Source organism: Cupressus sempervirens, chromosome 7 (genome assembly GCF_028749045.1).
Source record: "Cupressus sempervirens isolate cs-2001-9-10 chromosome 7, ASM2874904v1, whole genome shotgun sequence".
NCBI lineage: Eukaryota > Viridiplantae > Streptophyta > Pinopsida > Cupressales > Cupressaceae > Cupressus > Cupressus sempervirens.
In genome coordinates, this window is record NC_143124.1 from 825,421,183 (window position 1) to 825,445,008 (window position 23,826).

Consider the following 23,826-nt stretch of genomic DNA (forward strand, 5'->3'; position numbering starts at 1 on the left):
TTTAGCATGAGTTTCTGACTCTTGGCATCCAACTTGGTGCGTGACACATCAAGGATCCAAAGAAAAGCAAGGGAGCCAAAAACCTACAAGTGATTGATTCTGGGCTTGCGAGCTAACCAAGCCTCTTTCGAAGTTTTACCTTTGATTGCCACTGTGGGTGGTCGGTTCAAAAGATAAACTATTGTGTTGACTGTTTCTGCCCTAAGCTTCATCGGAACATGTCGGTGTTGAAGCATAGATCCAACCATCTCGCTGATTGTTCTATTCCAATGTTCAACTACACTGTTCTATTGTGGTGGGTGGGGTGTGTTTGACTAGTGCTTGATGCCACGAGTATCCAAGAAGCTAGAGAATTTATTAGAACAAAATTCCTCCCATTGTCTAAGAGTAATAATAGATTTCCTAGACTCTTTTTCAACTAAAGGTTTAAACTTTTGAAATATAGGAAGTGTATCCGATTTATTTTTAAGAAAATACACCCACATTTTTCTACTGAAATCATAACCAAACAATAGAAAATACCTAGACCCAAGAATAGAAGGAGTGGCCATAGGCTTGTAGATATCGGCATGAACAAGCTGAAGTACCATGAATTGCCACTGGTGAAAGGTGTATGATGTTGCTGCCCAACCTAGTATGCATCACAACTCCAAGCTGTTGAGTCTGAATCTTTGCCAATCCAATGACAAGTTCATTCCAGGCAAGCTAAGGAGATAATGCACATTTAATTACCTATATCGTGATGCCAAAGTTTGCTAACAAAAGATCGCCAAGCAGCCATAGGTAAGTCCCGAGAATCACCAAAATCAGTAAGTCAGAAAAGACCATGATCCTCAAGATCCACCGCAACAGTAGATTGAGTCGCCCAATCAGTGATGGTACACTAATGTGAACTGAAGGTGACATCCAAGTGTGGAGAATGTTGCAGTAACTGACAGATTGAGAGTAGATTTAGTTCCATCCTTGGAACGTACTACACATTGAGGAAAATAAGATTCCTCCTAGCAGACTGAATCTAAATGTTGCCTTTTCCCGTCTCTTCTCTGCCACCAAAAATAACAGAATCTGAATAAGGCTGGTAGTCAGTGAACTAGTCTTTGTGGTGAGTGAAATGATGAGAGGCACCTGAATCAATGTACTAGGTAGATGACTTCACCTGATCTGCAAGTCTTTTAGCCATGAAGGTGTAAAAGGCAGATTTCGTTTGCTCAGTGTGCTCTGCACTATTCTCTTTGGGCTACAAACCGGATTGCTTAGGTTGTACATTCAACCTTCATGTGCCCAAACTTGTGGCAATAGTTGCATTGAATGTTTTTCTTCTGAGAGCTGTCTGAAGCTGGAGCAGAAGACTTTTGCTGAGACGATTGCTAAACTTTCCTTTATCCTTCTGAAAGGATTTAGTAGCAAGGCTTGCTCTGTGGAGGTGGAGGTGGAGTTGCTAATGATTGTTGTTTCCATCGATCTTGCTGAAGCAGAAGTGTGCAGAGATCAGTGAACTTCAGATCAACACCAGAAGATGTAATGTTGAGAGTCTCGATAAAATGCTCGTAGGATTTTGGTAAACACCGAAGAGTAATAACCACAATGTCCTCTTCCTCCATCTTGTGATTGATGGAAAGCAATTGATCATGGATTTCCCAAATCCTATTTAGGTGAGCCTGGAGCGGGGTTCGCTCATCCATGATAATAGAAAACAAAGTGTTCTTCAAGAAGAAAGCTCTGCTTTTGTCAGACGTGTCATGAAGACCTTTGAGAAGTGCCCATATCTTGGCAGCTGTCTTGCTGAATGGAATCTGAGAGTCTTGATCGTAAGCCACAAATAATTTGAGAAGCATTGTTGCCTCTCGATTATTCATATCCCATGTATCCTGATCAGTACCAGGGGTAGTCAGATGCTTCGTAACACCCAAAACAATTTGATCGGTATTCGCATATTAAAAAATTGCTATCATCTGCTGCTTCCAAGTGCCATAATTTCGACAATTGAATTTTGAGTAGTTCTTAAGAAAAATGTTTGTCAGAGATGCCATGGCACATTTTTCAATGAAAAACGTGAAAATCTGTGAAGGTCCCCTTGCCGTCCCCAAATTAAGGACCCTCTGTCCTCTTCTCTTGGAAATTTGTTCCCCCGTTCCCTCGTCCCCCCTGTCCCCCAGGGTGGTGAAACTATGCTTTTAACTATATGTTATTGCTATAGTTAGCAATAGGAAAGGAAAGGGATGATACACTGCTTTTTGATGCCCTAAATGGTATTGGTCATTATGATACAGTGGTATGTCATGCCCTAAATGGTATTGGTCATTATGATACAATGGTATAGCAATGTGTGCCCTAAGTGGTATATGTAGACTAACTTGGGTTTTCCAGAGCTGCCCTATGTGGATTCCGGTTTTGGAATATAGGGTATGATAAACTTAAATTCTCTATTTAGATTTATTTATGATGCCTTAAATTGTTTGTTAAGATATTTCGGTTAAATTGATTGTAACCATTAATCTCTTTCGCATGAACATAACTGTTATAACTGCCTTCTCATGAATATGAAGTGGTATCTATATTTCAATGACATGCTAGTTGTTAGCTAAGGCTGGGAAAAGTGGATGTTACAAGATCCCACCTAGAAGTGCATATCAAATCCTTGTCATGGAGTGGGGTCTGCAATTTGTTAGTCCATGTGTTGAAGTTGCCTACAATGATGATGTCACCAATTCTAGAAAAGCTATTAACAGTGTCAGATAACTCCATAAAAGGGTCACCCTCAAGTTTGTCATGTATGACATAGTGAGAGGATGCTGAAAAAAAAGTAACAAACGGCAATGTAGATATCCTTATGATGGGAAGCCCACTGACTGAGACAACCCCACATGGATCTAGCAAAATTGTTGGTGTGGACCATTGAAGTTGCACTTTGAAGCCTATTGCTAACAAGCCTGGCCACCCCATTGGATCCCCTCACGCCACCACAATTTTGAACCTCGTCTTTGTAGGCTGAAAGTCAATGAAAACTATTGACACTAGGAAGAGGTCAATGTAGTCTCTCATGGGTCTTAGTGACAAGAAGGTTGGCAGAGCCAATCACATCTTGAATTAAACTCGACATGGATGAAAGGGATGCATTTTCATTCCAACAGTTGACATGGAAAGAAGCGAGACTGTGTTCCTTCATGCCCAACTGTGTCAGTGACTGTCATTGGCAGCAACTACTACTCGGGATTGCCAATGAAAAGGAAGGAGTCCCTAATCACTGCCTTCAGGTTATTGATAACTGCCCACTTACTCTCCCGCCTTGTTTCTCCCAGAACGTGACAGGATTTTTTTGTTTTACCACCTCTGATCTAGTGAGATCTGCTGAAGAGGAAACAATCTCCTCCTAGCTCTAAGAACTCAAAGGTGGTCAACGGAGGACATGAAATGGAGGAAAAGAGTACTATTGTAACCAATACATGTCTTGTCAATGATGATGTGTGAAATATCCTGTTGATCACTGAGGAAAGAGTTGCCTGTGGTTACAGGATCGATCGAAGGGGGAACAAGACCACAAACATTCAAGATTAATTCACAAGCCCTCCTTTTGCTCTCAGCTAACTTGGCCTGAAACAGGTCCTCAACACTTTAAAGAGGTGTCACACTGCTATTATTATTGTTGCAGGTAGAGGCATAGGATTGAAGTTGTTTTTGGGTTTCAAATTTAAGAGTTTCTTGTAGGGAAACAAGTTCAGACTATTTGTTTTGGAGCTCTATAATGTCAGTTCCTTTGGATGTGACCTGTATTATGACCTGTTAGTTCTACAATGTTGGCAAATGCTGCTTGATCTCATTATTCTTAACAAAGAATAGTTTTAGATTGTCTGAAACTTTCTAGTAGGGATGTTTTTCATGCCAAAATATCAGTCTCTAATCTGTCTGCTCTGTCCAATAGTTTCAGGAAAGCAATGGCATTGCTTGCTAGCTTCTGTTGGTATGTCAGACTTGTTACCGAGGGTGGATCCACTTGTGAGCCCTCTGTTATTGAAATGGCTCAGCGAAATGGATGAGTGTCAAGACCACACTTGACCAATCTAGTGGTTGAAGGCAAAAGGCAAATTGTCAAGCATAGTAAAATAAGGAGTTTGGTAAAGGTGTCAAGCTTCGAGTATTTAGCTTTGAATTTCTTCAAGCAACCCTTCAATGTTTACAAATTTCTTCAGCCAATATCATTATACTCTACCCCTCACTCTTCCTTATATATCCTTACACAAAAATATATATTTATATATCAGATAAAAATCATATCATTAAATATCTTTCATTTACACTTTTACTTTACTCTCTGTATATCTATATATCAGATTAAAAATCTGAATATATATATAAGTATTTTATTTTTCTCCTCAATTTGTAACTGCTGACTTCCACTTCTTTTTCTCTTACTCCGTTTCTTCTTATTCGAAAACTTCTTCTATTCCACACATCTTCTCCTAAAAAAATATCTCTTATTTTAGTTATTTATATTCCTTTCAATAAAAGACATGCCTTTTGAAATGAAAAGCTGTCTTTCCTTTAAAACATGATTTACTTAGGTCATAACCCTTAGTTATAATCGCAGAAGGTGATCTTTTTCTTGGACTCTTTAATAGTTCATGTCATCTCCATAAGTTATAGCTTTCCATTACCATCTTGTTGTATCTATGATTTTTCTCAATTGATGGTGTCATTCATACTGTTCGACTAGGATATTGTTCGACTAGGGTCCTCCTTGAATATCTGACCCGGGGACATCTTTGTCGCACCATGTCATTTGATCTGTTATCTCTGCAAGTGTTACTTGTCTTCCCGAAGACAATGGAATCTATGTTTGCCGTAAATCTTATGGATTTGTTCTTGGTCGTTACATACTCACAATTGTACAACATAATTGTTGCTATCATCATGCGCTGATGCTATCAATAATCTTATATATTTTTAACAACACAAATTTGCTATTGATTTCTTCTGTGTATTGTATTATGTCACTGTATTTACTTGCTGAGATTTTGATTCATTTTATCTGACTGTAACTATGCTTGACCTTTTCAACGAATGACTTGTCTTCTAAATAATCATTGTTTATACTGGTGCTCAGTCTGCTCGTGGCTTTGTAATTTATTGCACAATGGTTCTAGCTGCACCTTACCATTCACTAAACCTCAATAGGTGTTTATTGCAGATTTCTGAACTGTGTCCATTTGATTCAGAGGTCTTTGTATCATCAATATTGCACCTGCGATATGTCACTGCTACTGTTCTGTATTTTACCGCTACTATGTATGGATGGCATTTGAGTATCATCCCTATACCATAGAAGTGTGGGTATTTCTTGCCGACATTGGTTCAGTCAAATGGTGATGCATGAGTAACTTCTTCAGACCATAAGTATAACCTTCAACATCCGACGACAAATACAGAATCAATTTGTCTGTGTTGACATTGAATAATACTTTTAATTGCCCTCAATTCATCATCAGACCTTTATCACTGATTCTGCCATAATTAGTTCACTCAATATCATATCGGTAAGTAGCTATATATTAATATTTCTCTTTTTAATATTGTTGCACAATATGCATATCTGTTCGCTGCGTAGATGTTTATATTTATAACTTGAATACTTTGACTATTACCCCTCTTTATCCATGATCTGCGCTAAATATTTTCTTTGTTAATAGTAAGTGCTTCCAAAATGATGTTTACTATCACTATATTTGTCAACATGAATTTCACAGTTTTTGTTTTGTATGCTGCCATTTTTGAACTGTTTTGCTGCTTGATTATATATCTCCCAATTGCCATATCACTGCTTGAATTTTGTTCATTACACCTTTATATAATAGTCACTATATTATGATTCATGCTATCATTAGAGCCACATTGACTTCGGTATGCTGACCTCAAATTTATAAATTGCTCCAGACTTATCCCAACTTTCATCGTTCATATTACCACTGCAACTCTTCATTTTGCTTCTACATTATGCAGCCATATATGCTTTCTTGAATTTGCTCATTCAATAATTTATGCATTGTCTATCTTTTATTCATCAATACACATTTTATTTTATACTATGGGTACTTCTTAATTCATTCCAGCTCCTAAATATATATGTATAAATATTTCTACTTCTTTTATTCTCAATACTTTCTTTGATTCATCTTTCACACTCTCATTCTTCTTAATTTTATCCATCTGCTGACTTCTTTGTATGCTTCTTCTTACTTCCTCATCATACCTTTGACACTCATGATACAGACACTTATGGTTTTGTTCATGCTCACAAATCCTTTGACATCAATGATAATATATCCGTCACAGGGCAGCCCATAAGAAGGAAGAACTATCAGACTCTAAGCATCATATGGCAGCTCCCTTAGGTCAAGAAACTTTGAATGATCTGAGGAGGAGAAAAATGTTTTTCTATTGTAGGGGACCCTATGATGTTAATCATGATTGCCCTATGAAGCCTAAGGACAAGAATAAGATGATGGAGTGGTTCTACAGCGATGAGGATAATTCTGATTTTACAGGACAACTAGCTGATTATGATCCTGATGCACATAGAGCTATAGGTTATGATGATGAGGTAGATAATTCTAAGCTCAAGGTTGCCTACCTTTCTAGCATGAGGAAGGAAGTAGCTTTCAGGATGCATGGACTCTTGGCAGGGCAGTGTGTGATTGCACTCTTTGATACAGGTACTATGGATAACTTATTGATTCATGTTTGGTTGCCAAGAGGGGGATTCAGACTGAGGATTTTGAGGGTCTTAGAGTTCAGGTGGCAGATGTTTACACCCTTAGGTGTAACAAGATGATTTATGATTTATGAGCTTCTAGTGAAGCTGAATACTTATGCATTTAAGGAAGATTTCTATGTGGTGGATATGGGCAGCATGGATATAATTCTTAGCATGGCTTGGTTGCATACACTTATGGATTTCTAGTTCAGAACATAGAGGATGGAGATGATATTTATCAAGGATGGCAAAGCACAGGTCCTTAAGGATATTAGGAACAATGATCTTAAGCAGATTTATTTTAGACATATGCAACACTTAGTCCATCATGAGGATATGATTAATTGGGCTGCCTTAAGGATAGTAGGAACAATGATCTTAAGCAGATTTATTTTAGACTTATCCACCACTTAGTCCATCATGATAATATGATTAATTGGGCTACAAAGTGCAGGATGTTGCCTATATTGGATAGTACAGACAAGCCTGCCTACCACCTTGACATTCAGCTTTGAGCACATCATAGAGTTAGAGAAGGGCACTAAGCCCATTATGATTACAACTTAGGGATACCTGAAAGTGGCTTAAGGATGAAGCTGAGAAGACTATACAAAAGCTTTTTGATATGGGACACATTAGGCCGAGTAAGTCTCCTTTTACTTCATTAGTTGTCTTGGTGAAGAAGAAGGATGGTACACTTAAGATGTGTATTGATTATCAAATGGTTAATAAGAGGACTATAAAGAGCCAGTATTCTATCCCTCAGATTGATGAGCTCATTCCCAGTGTTTCTCCAAGATTGGCATGAGATAAGGGTACCATCAGATACAATTCAAAGAGCAGGATGTGAAGAAGACAATGTTCAGATGTCATTGTTGCCATTTTGAGTTTCTAGTCATGCTTTTTGAATTGATAGTTGCCGCTGCTGCCACCTTTCATTCTACTATGAACAGGGTTTTTTATAGTCAGCTGTGGAGATTTGTGGTGGTATTCTTTGATTTCATCATTGTTTATAGTAAGACTTGGGATGATCATAGAGCACATCTGGATGTAGTGTTGGATATTCTTGACAAGGCTTCCTTGTATGCCAAGGATTCCAATTATGCTTTAGGAATGACAAAGTTGCTATATTTGGGTCATATTATCAGTGTAGAGGGTGTTCGCATGGACCTTGATAAGGTTCATGCTATTTTAGATTGGCCTACACTGGAGAACCTGATATAATTGAGAGGGTTCATTGGACTGTGTGCACTCTATCACATATATGTGACAGGATTCTCTAGACATGTAGCTCCTCTTACATACTTGACATGCAAGGGTGCTTTTGAGTGGACTCCTCAGAAACAAGAGTGGATTGAAAAGTTCAAGGACATTATGACATCATGCCCTATTTTAGTTTTGCTGAATTTTACAAGGTTGGTTGAGTTGCACTATGATGCCTTAGATGAGGGCATTGGAGCAGTTTTATCCCAGGATTGCTATCCGATAACATTTGAGAAAAAGAAGCTATGGGGTGGTGAGAGATCATTCAATGTCTGCAAGAAGGAGATGTTGGTCATCATGCATGCTTTGGGCAAGTTCAGATAGTATTTGGTTGGCAACAAGTTTTGCATAAAGCCAAATCACAACAAACTGAAGCATTTCCTGGGTCAGTAGGGCCTGCATGAGTGACAACAAAAGTGGGTTAGTAAATTACAGTCCTATGATTTTGTCATTTCCTACATAAAGGGTACACAAAATGTTGTAGTTGATGCCATTTCCTAGAGACCCCACTTATGCTTGGTTACTAAGATTGCAGAGGACTGGTGACGCTTGATCATCACAAAGTATGATAGGGTTCACTGGGCAGCTGGCATTGTGGACGACAGTAGACAGGACAAGAGTTATACCGTTGCAAATGAGTTGGTCACTTACAAGGGGAAGATCTATCTTGTCCCAAGATCAGATGTCAGGGAGATTATTCTTCGGGCCTTTCATGATTCACCATTGGTTGGACAACCCATGCTTTTCAAAACCTACAGATAGATTTGGCAAAAATTTACATTGAAGGGCCTGAAGTTAGATGTGCAGTGGTATGTTAGAGAGTGCTCTGTTTGTTAGCAGAACAAATGGGATCATACCTACCCCGTAGGGTCATTGCAGCCACTTCCCATTTGTGAGCGGAAGTGGGAATGTTTATCTATGGATTTCATCGTAGGCTTGCTGAAAGCCCAAGGTAGAGATTGTATTTATGTGGTGGTAGATTGTTCCACCAAATATGCTCATTTTTTCCCTATCAACACTACATACTCAGTGATTCAGCTTGCATAGTTGTTCTTTCAGGAGGTGTTCAGGTTGTATGGTTTACCTTAGACTATTGCGAGTGACCGAGATAGCCGATTTATGAGTCAGTTTTGGCATTATTTATTCAAACTATGTGGGACAGAGTTGATTCTAAACACTAGTTGGCACCCTCAAATTGATGACCAGATTGAGATTGTGAAAAAGTGGGTAGAGGGCTATTTGCGTAATTATGTTTCTTCACAATAGAGGGCTTGGGTGAAGTGGATCCATTTATGTGAGTACTGCTATAATTCCACTCATTACATGACTAAACGATTGTCTCCATTTAGAGGTCTGTACAGATATGATCCTCCTAGTTTTCTAGACTTGCTTTACAAAGACAATAGAGCACTCAGTGCAAGTGATTTGCTGCAGTATAGACAGAGGGCGGAGAATCAGCAAAAGCTGTATGCTGATCAGATGACTACTCACTCTTTTCAGGTGAGCGATATGGTTTATTTGATGTTGCAGTCGTACAGATAGTCTTCCATCAGGAAGAGTGGAGTTGAGAAGCTCAAGCCCTGATATTATGGTCCTTTCCGCATAATGAGACGTGTGGGTGAGGTTGCATGTAAGTTAGATCTTCTAGAGGACAATAGGGTGCATAATTTGTTCCATGTTTCGCACTTGAAGAAGGCATTAGGTAGGCATGTTGTCCCATCTCCTATCTTACCCCCGTTGGATGACGAGAGGAGGCTTGAGTTGATCCCTGAGGCAATTCTTGATACCATGGAGAGGCAGTTGCAATGGAGGACTATCAAAGAGTTTTTGGTTAAGTGGCAGGGTCTTCCATATGAGAATGCCTCTTGGAGCCTGAGGATATACTTAAACATCCCAGACTATGATTGCTTGGGGATGAACAATCTTGGGGAGGGAGGTCTAAAATGCCCCTATTTTAGTAGGTTCCTGTAGCTTGAATTGGTCAGTTCGTCATTGCAACCCTTGTGTGCTGGTAGTCTATTTTGTGGGTCTTTGTGGCAGACTTGCTATTTTTAATAAGTCTATTTTGAGGTGGTTTCTATTTTTAGCAGTGTAGTGGAGGCACTGGTGGTTGGTCTTCATCAGCAGTGGATTGAGCTTATACTTGGAATTCATATAATAAGTTATTAATTAGGCATTTAATTAATAAGGGACTTTATCTTATTTCATGTTATAATTTGAAAGTGTAAACGAGAAGCCTCTTAAGTGAGAAGTGTATTGGAGAAGTTGGATTGCACAATTGAATTGTAAATATGACTCTATGTGCAGAATTAATTGTCTCATTGCCTATTGCTTTTGATATTTTCTTGTGAGTGTTGGAAGTGTGAATTCTCTTGAGGACTGATTCCTCTTATCTGAGAATCAATTTTCTGCTGTTGTATAGCAAATTGTATTCATAATCTGGACTGGATTTGAGTGTCTACCTCTTTACTGTTCCTTGGAAGTCGATTTGTGCTGAATATTGGGAGTTTATTATATTTTCCATGAGCACCCTTGTCTCTGCAATTTTCAGCATTATCTCTCCTCCATTTGAACTCCTATTATCTCTGTATCTTGGTGTTTAAATATCTGCTCATGAACTCCAAACTGGGCGGTTTGAATCCTGGTGTTTGGTGTGAATTTTTGGATGCCTAAATTGCCCAGACAACATCTACTATAGATGCCACTAAAGGGCGATCTGCATATTGAGATTGGGACGCCATTATTGGCGTCATTTTCTGCTACAGTTAAATGCCTCTGCTGGTGTTATTTTCTTGCTGCAACTGCAACCGGAGTGCAGGGGTTTCCTGCAAAATCATTGCATTCATATGGGAGTCGTGTGGGGGACTTCAAGGAAGGCGATTGTATTCATAGGGAGCATAACATCATTGCTCGATATCACTACTGTTTTTATGCTGCAAATTCAAATATTACAACCCCAACATACAGATTTTTTAGAAAAAAATTTCTCTTGAGAATAGAAGAATAAATAGCAGTGTTGATTTTTTTTTGGAAATTGTGGACTTTGCATAGTTGTTCCCTCACATTCAATTTCAATATTATTTGAGCATTTCTTGGTATTTTGAAAAAGCCAAAAAAAAAAAAAAAAAAGTCAAAAAAAGAAAAAAATTACAAAAACATCAAAAAGCAAAACATATCTATCAGTTTGCTAGAAAGAGCCTAAATTGCCCAGACAACATCTACTGTAGATGCCACTAAAGGGCGATCTACATATTAAGATTGGGACGCCATTATTGGCATCATTTGCTGCTACAATTAAATGTCACTGCTGGTGTTATTTTCTTGCTGCAACTGCAACCGGAGTGCAGGGGTTTCCTGCAAAATCACTGCATCCATATGGGAGTTGTGTGGGGGACTTCAAGGCAGGTGATTGTATTCATAGGGAGCATAACATCATTGCTCAATATCACTACTGTTGTTATGCTGCAAATTCAAATATTACAACCCCAACATACAGATTTTTTATAAAAAAATTTCTCTTGAGAATAGAAGAATAAATAGCAGTGTTGATGTTTTTTGGAAATTGTGGACTTCGCTTAGTTGTTCCCTCACATTCAATTTCAATATTATTTGAGCATTTCTTGGTATTTTGAAAAAACCAAAAAATAAAATTATATGTCAAAAAAAGAAAAAAATTACAAAAACATCAAAATGCAAAACATATCTATCAGTTTGCTAGAAAGAGCCACTCGGGCTCTTTACAACTACAATGCTGAAGTAGTGAAAAAATGGGACATTAGACAACTCATCATGTGTAAGCTCTTGGATATGTGTTTGAAGGTCTCTTGTATGGTCATTCAAATCACCAAAAAGAATGATATCACTGATAATGGAATACTATGAGATTGGGATGGAGGTCTCATCTTGAAAAGTGAACGTAAATGTGTTGAGGGCGAAGTAGCAAACAACCATTAAGGCATAATTGAGAGAATTTTGACCATTCAAAACTTGCAGCTGCTGTTTTCTAGAGTAGACATTAAAAGCCATAAATAAATCCCCTTGGACTTGAGGCTATATTGAGTGAGAAAGGCCACATCACCAAAATGGTAAGTTAGTACTTAAACAACATATATTTTTTACTTTCTTTGTGAAACAGATCGATCCTCTAGGAAACACTATCTTCTAGATCTTGTAGGGTTTTTAAATAATTTGTCAACATAAAATATTGTTTCAGGATAAATTATATCAAAATTTCTAAGCTTTACTATTTAATATTTTAATACAAACTTTTTGATATCTCTCAACAGTCTAATAGCTTCAAGATTGCTCGTCTAATACAGTAAGTGGTTGTTTTAGAAATAATTTGACCATAGCACCATCTCTTATATTCTTGATGTTGAGATAGAGGGATGTATTATATGAAAAAGTTATTTTGAAACATTTTTCATAAATAAGAAAGTAATTACTACTCTTTGTTTGGTAATTATAAAATGCTAGTTTAAATTTCATTTAGATATTTGTGTATGTGCATTTCCATTGTGAATTCTTTTAAATATATAGTTAAATCTCAAATCTTATTAGACCCCCATTGTTATTGCAGGTCTTCACTTCAAAGTTGTAAAGAACTTGGAGTTTGATGTCATCCACATTTCTTGGCTTTATTCGATGTTGGAAGCCAAAGAGATTTTGCCAGTCCTCCCAAGGTGAATATTTTTTTGTAATATTATGGACTCTACAAAATAACTACCATTGGTAAAAAAATGAGTACATGCTGTAGTAAAATAGTTTGCATCTCAGCTAGAACATTAGGGTTGAGCGTCTAATTATGAACATTGATTGAATGATTTCAACAATGAATGTTGGTGATAGACACTATATTTATTTGAGTAATAAGACAACAAAGACAATCAGTGAATCAGTGGATGAATTTGGAGATCCATGGTTTGAACCTCTTGAAAGAGAAGATTTATGCCAGGTTCACATTCATTCCCTTAGACCTACATTTATGTTTTGTATGATAATTAATATTTATTATAATCTAGTTTTACACCTCTTTGATTGTATTTATGTAGTTCCGAAACATAAATTTTCTTATACAGATCTTTCAAAACATGAACGGTTGGCATTCCTCAAGTTCAACTAGTGTAATTGGTAAAAGGGTATCACTCAAGCTTGGAAGGCCATGGCTCTCCAGTATTTTTCAAAGTTGCTGCTTATACTTTCATAAGCCTATCCATTCTAGGTGAGACTATCTTTACTTATTTGTATCTTCTATTGGTTGTGTTCTGTTCTGTTATTATATTTGTTGTAGTGTGGGGATGGTATTAGAGCTGGGATGCTGCTCTAGTTTATGATGAAATGTTCTTCTAGATAGCACAATGATTATATTTGTGGTTTGATGGTGGGCAATGTGTAATGATCTGTACCAGATTTTCTACACCAACTTTTTTGTATTCTCAGATAACTATACAGTTAAAAAATTTCCATACAATTGTAAATGGGCATCATTTCATTATTTAATTCTTGTATTCATATAATTCGTTTTCTTAATTAGCTTTAAAATAATTCAGGCAAATGCATAAATTATTGTATAGTTTATAAAAGGCTCCAGCAAATTGAAAGTTACAGGATGTTATATAGAGGCTATGAATTGTAAAAGTATATTATGATTTTAGTTGCTACCCTTATAGCAGCCTTCAACAACCAAGTATTCCATAAAATTTGACAGCAAATTGCCTGTGAAATATGGTATAACGTTCTTGTATGAGATTTGATCATCATCCAACAGTATGCAACAAATGTATTTTGATTGGCACTTCTTCTAAGAAGTGCTAAGATGGAGAGGGTGGGACCCACCAATGCTAAGTCAAAGTCTTTAAACTGGCGACTCCTTCCAAATACCCCTCCAAGGTCCATGCCCTCCTTTCTAGAATGCAGCACATTATACTGTAAACACACATGTCCCATTGCGAATGGGGAACCCCTCTTGTTTTTGTGTAGTGGCTTAGTGTTTGCCTTAGATTGTCATTGGTGTTTTTTAGTTTTGGTGTAGCTCGGCAATAGTTTGGGTTTCTTAGTCTCGTAAGCGATTGAGAAGTGTTGTCAAGTCAGTGTGGATCTTAGATCAATTTGTGAGAAAGTAAGGAATTCTAAGGTTGTGATTGCTAGAGGTGGAAATTGAGGGAGTAGTTGTGAACTTTCTTTAAGTATAAAATTGTCTAGGCAAGTTGCGAAAATGATAAAAATTTCTTAATGTATTGACATCATTTCCAGCTCATTTGGTGAAATTTGAAAATGGAGCATTTCCAGCTCCCCTTCTGATTTCCAACATCTTTGAGAGGCCATTTCCAAGTCATCGTCTAATTTCTGACGACCTTGATATTGCATTTCCAGCTTGTGCGCGAAAAACCCACCTCCCTCTGTGCTCATTTCAGATCCATCATGAAAATCCACCAGATAAATGAGAAGAAAATTGCAAGTATAAAGAGGTTTGAAATGAAACTGACATTTTGTGTTTACAAGTCAAATTTTAAGAAGAGATAAAGGAAATCTTCATGTATCAACAAAGATATGAAAATCTTAAAGAATGTGGAAGGTCCAAGTAACTTAGCTGTTTGCTCATTTCCATCTCTAAGCTGGAAATCCGATGCCTATGAGGGGCACATCCAAGTTCCTAATGGACTTCCAACCTTGAGGGAAGCATGATATTTTGAGATAAACAGGTCACGTTGAAGTCCACTTCAAGATGAACATGTCATTGAGAGTTATGGAGTTTAATTTAAGGTTGTAGGAGTTTTGAGGATTAATTTTTTAGAGAAGTGGTAAAATCAAATTGCTCATTTCTAGCTTCATGCTGGAAATCTGACCTGCTCCTTAATCATTTCCAGCTCCACTTCTCAAATCGACCTAACCTTAGAAGTTGTTTCCAATGAAAATTTGCAAAGTGGTTGAAGGTGAAAAATGATTTTCAGCTCCCTCATTCACAAATTGGTTGAACGTTCTTGTTTCATGTGCTTATGATTTAAAACTTTTTGTCTTGATTCCAATGAGCTGTAACACTAAGGTGCTCATTAGTAAACATCATTTTCACTAAATATAATTAAATTAAATAGCAACCTTAGTAAATATAATAAAATAATAACCAATAGTGCACCCGATTTATATAAATGGCCTAACAACATTGGAATAAAAAAACTAATAGCACAGGAATGATCTCGATGATAAAAGATGATGAATGGTCCTGACTGGATGTTTTACTAAAATAGATGCTCCCTCAAAGAATCTTGGAGCTCAAACTAAAAGTTAGAAATAACATTTGAAAACATCATTTAAATCCTCTAAATCATCTTAGCTCATTGAAATCATTTGTTGACTTAATATAAATAGTAACTCCTTCAAAACGGAGCCAAAACTCACTACTGGCCACTGGAGAGTTGAATAACTGCACAACAAGGTCCTTTAATCACCAATATCAGCCTACAAGGACCCAATGATAGGCTGAATTGATTAACTCCGATGCAACTAAATAATGTGGACACTACAAGAACATTCAAGAAAAGCTAGCCAAGGTAAACTCATTTGAAAGAACTCGCTAGTAGTTAAAACTTTATATTCGTCTGATAGCCTATTATCATTCTAGAACTAAGCAAAATGTTTTGCCAATAAGTTTTTGATTGTTAAACATTGAACTCATGTTAAACATTGAAAGAGCTTGAAAAAAAAAAGTTCTAAATCAATTAAAAGGTGAGGGAGTAGGATATAGGCGTATAGGTAAATGTTACACATGATTAAACTTTAATCTCAAATGAAGTACTTAGATGTTGCAGTAGATACTCAGCTATTCTGCTTGATTCGCCCGAGTGGGTGTATGATAACAAAGAACTGTTTGAGGATGGGTAATACCCAAAAGGGTTCCATCTCCACAACAGTTACATTAAACAAAGTAGAAAACATAACTACATATCATTAGGCTGAGTAGTTCATGGGCCTTGATCCTATGGATAGGGCTATGTAGGCAGCCTGGAAGGTGAAGGCTCTAGTGCACACATGCCTTGGGCATAATTGATGTGGCTACTCATTCATCATCATGGTATAAACTTTTAAAAAAAAGAGATTCTCAGGAAGGTGCCTATACTTTGTCGGATACTCGAAAGCCAAGAAGGGGTTAGCACTTAAAGTTATTCTCGATCATCTGCACATGGCCGTAAGCCTAAAATCTAAGGAAGGGTGCAAATCTTATTTTATAACCTTGCTAAGAACCTTGACATTGTCTTGGGTAGATTCTAAATTTTTTGGCAATCTACTCTTGATCCAGATGGTCATGAAGAGTGACAGTCTCTGATCAGAGCACTAATTTTTGCTGTCCTTATGAGAACCCATCCTGGATGGATGGAGGAACGACATTATGATCGTTCCATTATTTCCTACCATGTATGTGTAGAGGTACGATCTGAGAAGACCCTGTGGAAACATATATACTCCTAACATGTATGAATAGAGATTTGGTTGAGATGACCAATTTATTTGCCTAGGACAGAAGAGCCCGGATGGGTAAGTGAAATCTTATCCTGTTTGGACTCTTTAAACAAAAGGATATATCTCCTTAGTAATTGATAATTAACTATGAAAAGTATACACAAAAAATTATATAGCCTTGCATTTTGAGTGATATGTTATTGTTGACTTATGGTAATTCTATTGTTTTATTCATAGGACAGGTTGTTTCTTACAGTTTCGTTTTCCTATGTTCTTGTTGTAGAAATCCAGATTCACAATCGATAGCGATGCTATCATTAAGGAGATTACAACTAGAAGTAGAAATGGCAGGGGCATCTACCTCCAGAAACTTATTTGGTGACATCACTCATATGGTGGTTTATGTGCCAGATGGTGTTAAATTGTCATTTAAAGCAATATGGTATAGGTAATGACTATTTGTTGTTTCTTTTTTCTCTTCTTTTTAGAATAATTTCAATTTGTGCTCAAATTGTTATTGCCTTGAAAATTCATGGCAAGTTATCTTGAACAAAAGATCTGATTTCTAGTTATCGATCAATTAGCAAAATTAGTTGAATTTAGCCACTATTATCTGATTTATATTGCAAATAGAAAATCCCATTACTAAGGAATGTTGATCTGAATAAAGTAAAATTATTGCTTCCATGATAAAAAACAAGATTAATAAGCGTAGGCAGGTCTGTGTAACATGCTTTTTTAACGGATGAGAAACAAGCACTACTGCCATTCATAAAATGTATCGGTTCCTTGGGTTTTGCTATATATGTCTTCCAGAAAGTCTGCTTCACTACTCATTATTTACTTTTTTACATCATATTAGTTCTAAATTCATCTCCTGGAAATTAAAATAAAGATCTTATTGTTTGTATATGTCACTGTAGAATTATCTCCCATTAATAGGGTAGAGATATAGAGAGCAAATATAGTAGAGGTTAAGTTATGAGTTATTTAAGGTAGATTTTGTCATTTATATTTGTATTGTTGATTGTGTAGGCAAATATTCAGTTAACGTTTTGAGAGGGCAATCATCAAATGGTTGCTTCAGTGTGTGATCAAATTTTAGTCAATTTGTTAAGTACCTGAGATCAAAATGAATTGTAGAAAACAGACTTTTTTGTTTGTATCCATATTGCTGATTACATAGGAAAGTTTTCGGTTAACTTTTTAATTGGGCAGTCATTAAATAGCTGCCCAAGTGTTTGAGATCAAATATTAGCTAAATCTATGAAGTAACTGAGATCAAGACTTGTCAGATTCTTAAAGAGGACAGTCACCAAATAGTTCTCTAACCCTGAGATCAAATATTAGCTGAGTGTATGAAAATAGCTGCCCAAGTGTCAGATCAAATATTGGCTAAATCTATGAAGTAACTGAGATCAAGACTTGTCAGATTCTTAAAGAGGACAGTCACCAAATAGTTCTCTAACCCTGAGATCAAATATTAGCTGAGTGTATGAAATAACTATAATCAAAATTTATCAGACAACAATTTAAGGAATTTATCAAAAGTGAAATTTATGAAAATTGTAAATCAGATCTAAGACTTTCATTGCAATTGAAGCTAATCAATATTTGAGAAAGATTATCAACTCATATTTTATAACTGCAATACTTTATATTTGATAATGGAAATTGGTAGTCCTTTGTATGGGGTAGAGTTCAACAAAAGTTGTTTGTTTAGTTGAAGTAAAAGATTAACAAGCCACTGGTTTGTGCAACTACTATTATAGGTGTAAACCAATGTTAATGATAAAGTTAAATATATTAATTGTAATTTAAGAAAAAATATATTTGAATATGTTTATTATATACTTGATAACCCATGGGGTGAGGCATGTAGAGAACTTGGACCATATTGAAACCACAATTTGGAGAGAATTCATTAGCATCTTCAACACTATCTCACATGCCCCCTGCAATTTAGGAGGATTGAGGCCTTCCGAATTCAGGTGATGATCACCATTGCTCCTCCCACTCCTCTGTTTAGGGTTTTCCAAAGGTGGGAAGGAAAACTTAAGGAACAAAATGACAAATTGTTTCCACGCCAATTCCTCGTTGACTTTGCTGGTGTCATGGAATCAATCCTATCTCAAAGTGATTCATCAATTTTGCAAGTTCTTAGTATAGTTCCATGGGGTTTTGCAATGATTTTTAAATCATTTTTTGCCATCTTTTAGGGATTTTAATATGATTTCAATGTACTTTAAATGCAACAAGGTCTTTGAAAATTGGGTCAATGATTGGTCAGCAATTTTTTCATGCATTGGTTTTTTTTTTTGGGAAAAAATTGGTTGGCTCTAGGATTTAGGAACTATCTGGATGTTTTGCAGATTATTGTTTCTATGTTTCAAATAACTCAACGAATTTTTTATTCATGGGAAGAAATACTAGGATATGCCTACAGAAAACACCTTTCAGATGTATGAATTTAACTTTCATAGTTCATTTATCTGGGATGTTTTGTTGCAATTAGAATGAATAATGGTTTACGACACTCCAATGCAATCAAGGTAGTTCAAGAACAAAACTTTATTGAATAATGTCTGGATTATGCTGACTGATCGCCTAAGGAAGTCAGCAATTTCTTTTCCTGAAAAATGAAATATGCAGTAAAAATGAAAGGGAAGAGTGTTAAAAATAAAATTTTAATACAAATTGAGAAACTGCAAGAGAAAATGAACAATATATAAATTATTCTCGTTAAATATGATTCTCTATATGAATTTTAAGGTTGTGGTATAGCTGCATGTGCCTCCAACTTTGAATCCTAAAGCATCTTCAATTATATACAATGAGGCCATTGTTGCTTGCTTCCTTAGGAGTGCAAAAGCAAGGAGTTCATCATGTTGTCGGTAAAGTTATAAAATAGCCAACGGGTAGATTACCATGTTGTCAGTAAAGTTATAAAATAGCCAACAGGTAGATTAGTATCCGAATGGGTGCGATAGTTGAGTCACCCCTTCGTAATGGTATATGTACACCGTTCGGAATGGACTTTGGATCATGGTTGTAATAATCATTGGAAGCACTATGTAATCTCTTTGGCATATATGCGAATAATAAAAAGAATACTTTTGTGTTACATATTCTTGTCTATTGTCTGTATGCATTAAACTATTTACCCCATATGGTAAACATTTGGCTCTGTTGCTCAATGGACGTGGAACGAAGGCATAGGAATGAAAATTAATGCCGAATCAGTTGAACAAAAATAAGAATAAGCTAAAGGAAAAAGATGAAATATGCACCGCACAAGGGAATTTAATTTTGGCACAATAGGCCGAGTACAGATGGAGGTTTCAGCAGATTGCCGACAGACACCGAAGCACCAAGGAATTGTTGGAAGAGACTCGACAGCGGTTAGATTTGGTGGAAGCAGCAAGGGAGGAATTTCTTAATCGGTATACGCCGAGGGAAGAGAATTCAGACGGAAGGGAATTAACTCGCACGACTCCGAGTGCCAAGGGAGCACGAGCGTGGAGTGAACTCTTCGTTTCTGATACACTTCCGGAGCAAACAACTCTTAACGAAGACCTTTCTTCACCAAGTAACATGGTTGTTGGAAATAAGACGATTGTCCAAAACAACGCGGGTGTTCAGAACAATGTGGGTGTGCAGAACAACGTTGGTGCGCAAAATAGCACGGGTACACAACAAGTACCTCCAACTCGAATAGTAATGGCTAGACCAAAGGAAAAATTGCCAAAGTTTGATGGTGATGGAACGGTTGATCTAATTAGGCATTGTAAGACATGCAAAACAATTTGGACGGCGAATGGCGTAACCGATAGATGAATGGGTCCCGACAATTTCTAGCAACCTTGAGGGGTGTAGCAATTGATTGGTTTGTTGACGCCGATCCCCAAAAATTAACTTCTTGGGCAGTAGTTAAAAAGGAATATATCATCGGGTTTCAATTGTTGCGAGACAACAATGAGATCGTAGTAGAAATCTACACCACAAAGCAAGGGAAAAATGAAACAATCTGTGTATATGCCATAAAATTAAAAAAATTAATAAATAAAATGGAAAGTAAGCCGGCAGATGGCCTGAAAAAGCGATGATTCATTGAAGGACTACACTTGGAGTTAAGGAAGAAAATGAAGATTGTGCTGCCATCATCATACACCAAAGCGTACATTCGGGTGATGGACTTAGAGAGTGAACAAAAAATGAAAAAGAAGAAGAAAAGTAGCTCATCTGACTCTGATGACTTGTCTTCGGAAGGAGATAGCAGTGGTGACGAAAATGATAGTAAGAAGGTCCGCGCTCTCCAGAAGGATATGATCAGAATGATGAAAGAATTTAAGAATATGCAAAAAGAGACGACGAGAAACGAGCTATGGTGCACAGAATGCAAGATAGAAGGTCACACGAAGGGGTCCTGTTCGAAAAACCAATTCTGTGATATCTGTTAGATTATGGGACATTCCACAAAAGAATGCCCCTTCAATATGAAAACAAGAGGGCATCAACAAGTGCTCTTGACACAGGAGACTTCCTCGTCGAGAGGGAGCGAAAACACTAGCAATGACGGTGCCACTTCGGGTGGGTACAAAAATAATAGAAGAGGGCAAAACAACGATACAAACAACAATACCAACAATAATAATGGGAGCTGCAACCGAATTTAGTATGATGCAAACGGCTGCTCGATGGTTCAATGTTGAGCATGCAATTTGTGGGGCCACTTTGCATAGAATTGTACATCAACAAACGCACCAAAGTTATTATGCAGATGGTGCAGTCCTGGAGATCATGAAGATGCCAAGTGCTCGAAATCAGGCGTGAACTTGATCAGCATCGGCGCGGACGAAGAAGTCTTGGCAATCACCCATAAACAAGCAAAACTTTACGCCGACTGGACGGAAGAAAAGAGGAGATTGGAAGAAGTGCGGGCGGAAATTGAGAAAGCAATGCAGTCAAAGGAATCACAATTGAAGGACACTATCAGTACCTCAAACAAGAATTGCGCAGAACAAAACATCATACGACAAATATTACAAATTGAAATACCAGTCAAGTTAAATGATCTGATCCTCACAATGCCTCAACTACAGACAACACTCACAAACATAGCCCTGACTGCTAAACTACTAGGAGAACATGGAAGGGTAAAGGAAAGCAGATCAAGTGCAACGGACCCAATGTTGCCAGCCCTCACATCCGGACGACATCCAGTGGTTGTAGAGATGGGTATATTAGGAACGGTCCTTTCAGACACAATTGTGGATGGAGGTTTAGGGGTAAACTTCCTATTAGAAGATACCTGGAAGAAGTTGGGACAGTCGACGTTGTGGCCACCTACTTTTCAATTACTAATGGTGGACCAACACGGCATTAAACCTTTTGGGGTCCTGATGGTGCCACCAGTGACTATTGGAACACAGCCTTTCCTACTCAACTTCGTCGTCATCCTGTTGAAGAGGAGAGGATATGATGCCATTCTGGGCCGAGGATGGCTTGTACAAGCAAAGGTTAAGCATGACTGGAAGAAGAACACACTTTCAATGGAAAGCAAAGGACGAAAATTCATTATTGATCTACACACAAATGGTGGGCGAAGAAGCCGTATCATTTGATTCCAAAGAAGAGGATGAAGGAAAGCAGTGATTGGAACCCAATGAGGAAGGAGTCCTACGCTTGGAAGGTGGATTGACAGACGATGATTTGGATTCGGTGAACAGCCTTTTCCACTGGTAGATTGAGGATTATGAACTCTTCCCGAGCTAGAAGATGTTGGGCGTCGAAGAAGAAAAAGGAAGAAACGAGTTCCCAGAGGTATATAGTGAACTAAAGGAATGAGAAGCGCAGGTGGATGAAACACCAACCCATACATTCAGTGAAGATAAGCCAATAAAATATGAAGAGGCCACAGTACAAACCATGAACCTCAGAGATGATATTGAACCAAAAAACATACTAGTGGGAGAAGAGAGAGCTTTGACCCACGTAGAGAAGAGAAGAATACACCGTACAGATGGAAATTTGCAGGAAGAGACCTGGAGGTGCACCATATGGCAAGCATAGGGCAGGGGAAAAATACTGTACAAACTGGAGGCTCCGTACAGACAAGGAGCTACCACCGTATGGCCTTCTGGAAGAAGGCAAGGAAGTATTGTACGACCTAGACAAAGCAATCGTATAGACGGTCAGAAGAGGCTATCGTACAGACACACATGCACTGTCTGTGAAGGAGAAAACACTATACGACCTTCTGTACGACATAAGATAAACATAGGGCTGTACGGGCATATAACAATATTATTGGGAGGAAGAAAGTACCGTACATCGTACGAAGGAGCAATTAAAACAACAGAAAGACATGGAAGCAGCTATATGAAGATATTTCGTATGATCGTACGGCTCAAAGAAAGAAAACATCAAGCACCATACATTATCAACATACATGAAAGTGAAAAGTGCAAAAGCCGTACAACCAAGAAAGAGAAGTTTGGATTGTACGCACAGGAGTCGAAAGAAGAAGTGGCTATATGGCCCTTGCAGGATCGGTGGGAGAATAAAGGAGGCATTGCCATATGATCAGTCAAAGGGTTGCAAAAGATAGAACGACTAGGTAGAGGTGACTGATAGAAGGGGGCAGGAAGTGTTCTACGAAAAAAAAGAAGAAAAAAAAAGGAAAAAAAAAATGAAAAAAAGGAAAAACAATAAATTTTTTTTTTTTAAAGAAAAGAAAGTTATGAAGTCACCGTATGGTTACTGTACAGTCACCATACAGCAACTTCAGCAAAGCTGAAAGCCAGCATACGGCCAGGTAGAACAATTAAAACTTGTGGCATATGGAGACAAGGAGTGGAGATGCAAATAAAGGTCGTACAGCTGGTGGCGGCAAGGCAAGCATATTTAAGTCAGCTTGTACGGTGTAAAGGAAGGAGGACAGGTAAAGAGGAAGGACCGTACGATGTATGAAGTTAGTGAGCAGGAAAATAAAGTCCATATAGCAGAAAGGCCAGACCGTACATTAGAAGGGAAGAAGGCGAGTAAGGAGCACAGACTGTACGATATATAGTGAAGGAGAACTAGAGTAAGAAGAGGTAAAATGAGAACCGTATGGCATACGGTGGGGAGGAGAAACAGGTGTGAAGATCGTATGGGCAGTGCGGGTGATAAGGACTTGGTATACATTGAACACTAGTCTTCGTACGACTTTTTAAGATATATCTTCGTATGGCAAGCAAAACATAAGCAGTTCGTACGCACAGGAGAGCAAGCACAAATACCGTGTGGTCGTATGGGAATCAGGAGGAGAATTAGTACTGTATGGGGTACGGTCAAAACAAGCTGAAAGCAAACAAGTA

At 37.6% G+C, this 23,826-nt stretch overlaps 1 protein-coding gene across 2 annotated transcripts in view; it reads left to right on the forward strand.

Moving 5' to 3' along the window:
- Window positions 1–23,826, forward strand: part of LOC149549941 (DNA ligase 4-like) — a 166,159-nt gene that overhangs the window by 116,913 nt on the left and 25,420 nt on the right. The window contains exons 12-15 of one of the 2 annotated variants that reach the window (XM_089793146.1): window positions 12,591–12,693; window positions 12,860–12,965; window positions 13,090–13,232; window positions 16,749–16,913. In XM_089793146.1, coding sequence (XP_089649272.1) covers window positions 12,591–12,693; window positions 12,860–12,965; window positions 13,090–13,232; window positions 16,749–16,913 — 517 coding nt within the window. The remainder of the gene's footprint in view (window positions 1–12,590; window positions 12,694–12,859; window positions 12,966–13,089; window positions 13,233–16,748; window positions 16,914–23,826) is intronic. The other variant, XM_089793147.1, reaches the window with a different exon arrangement.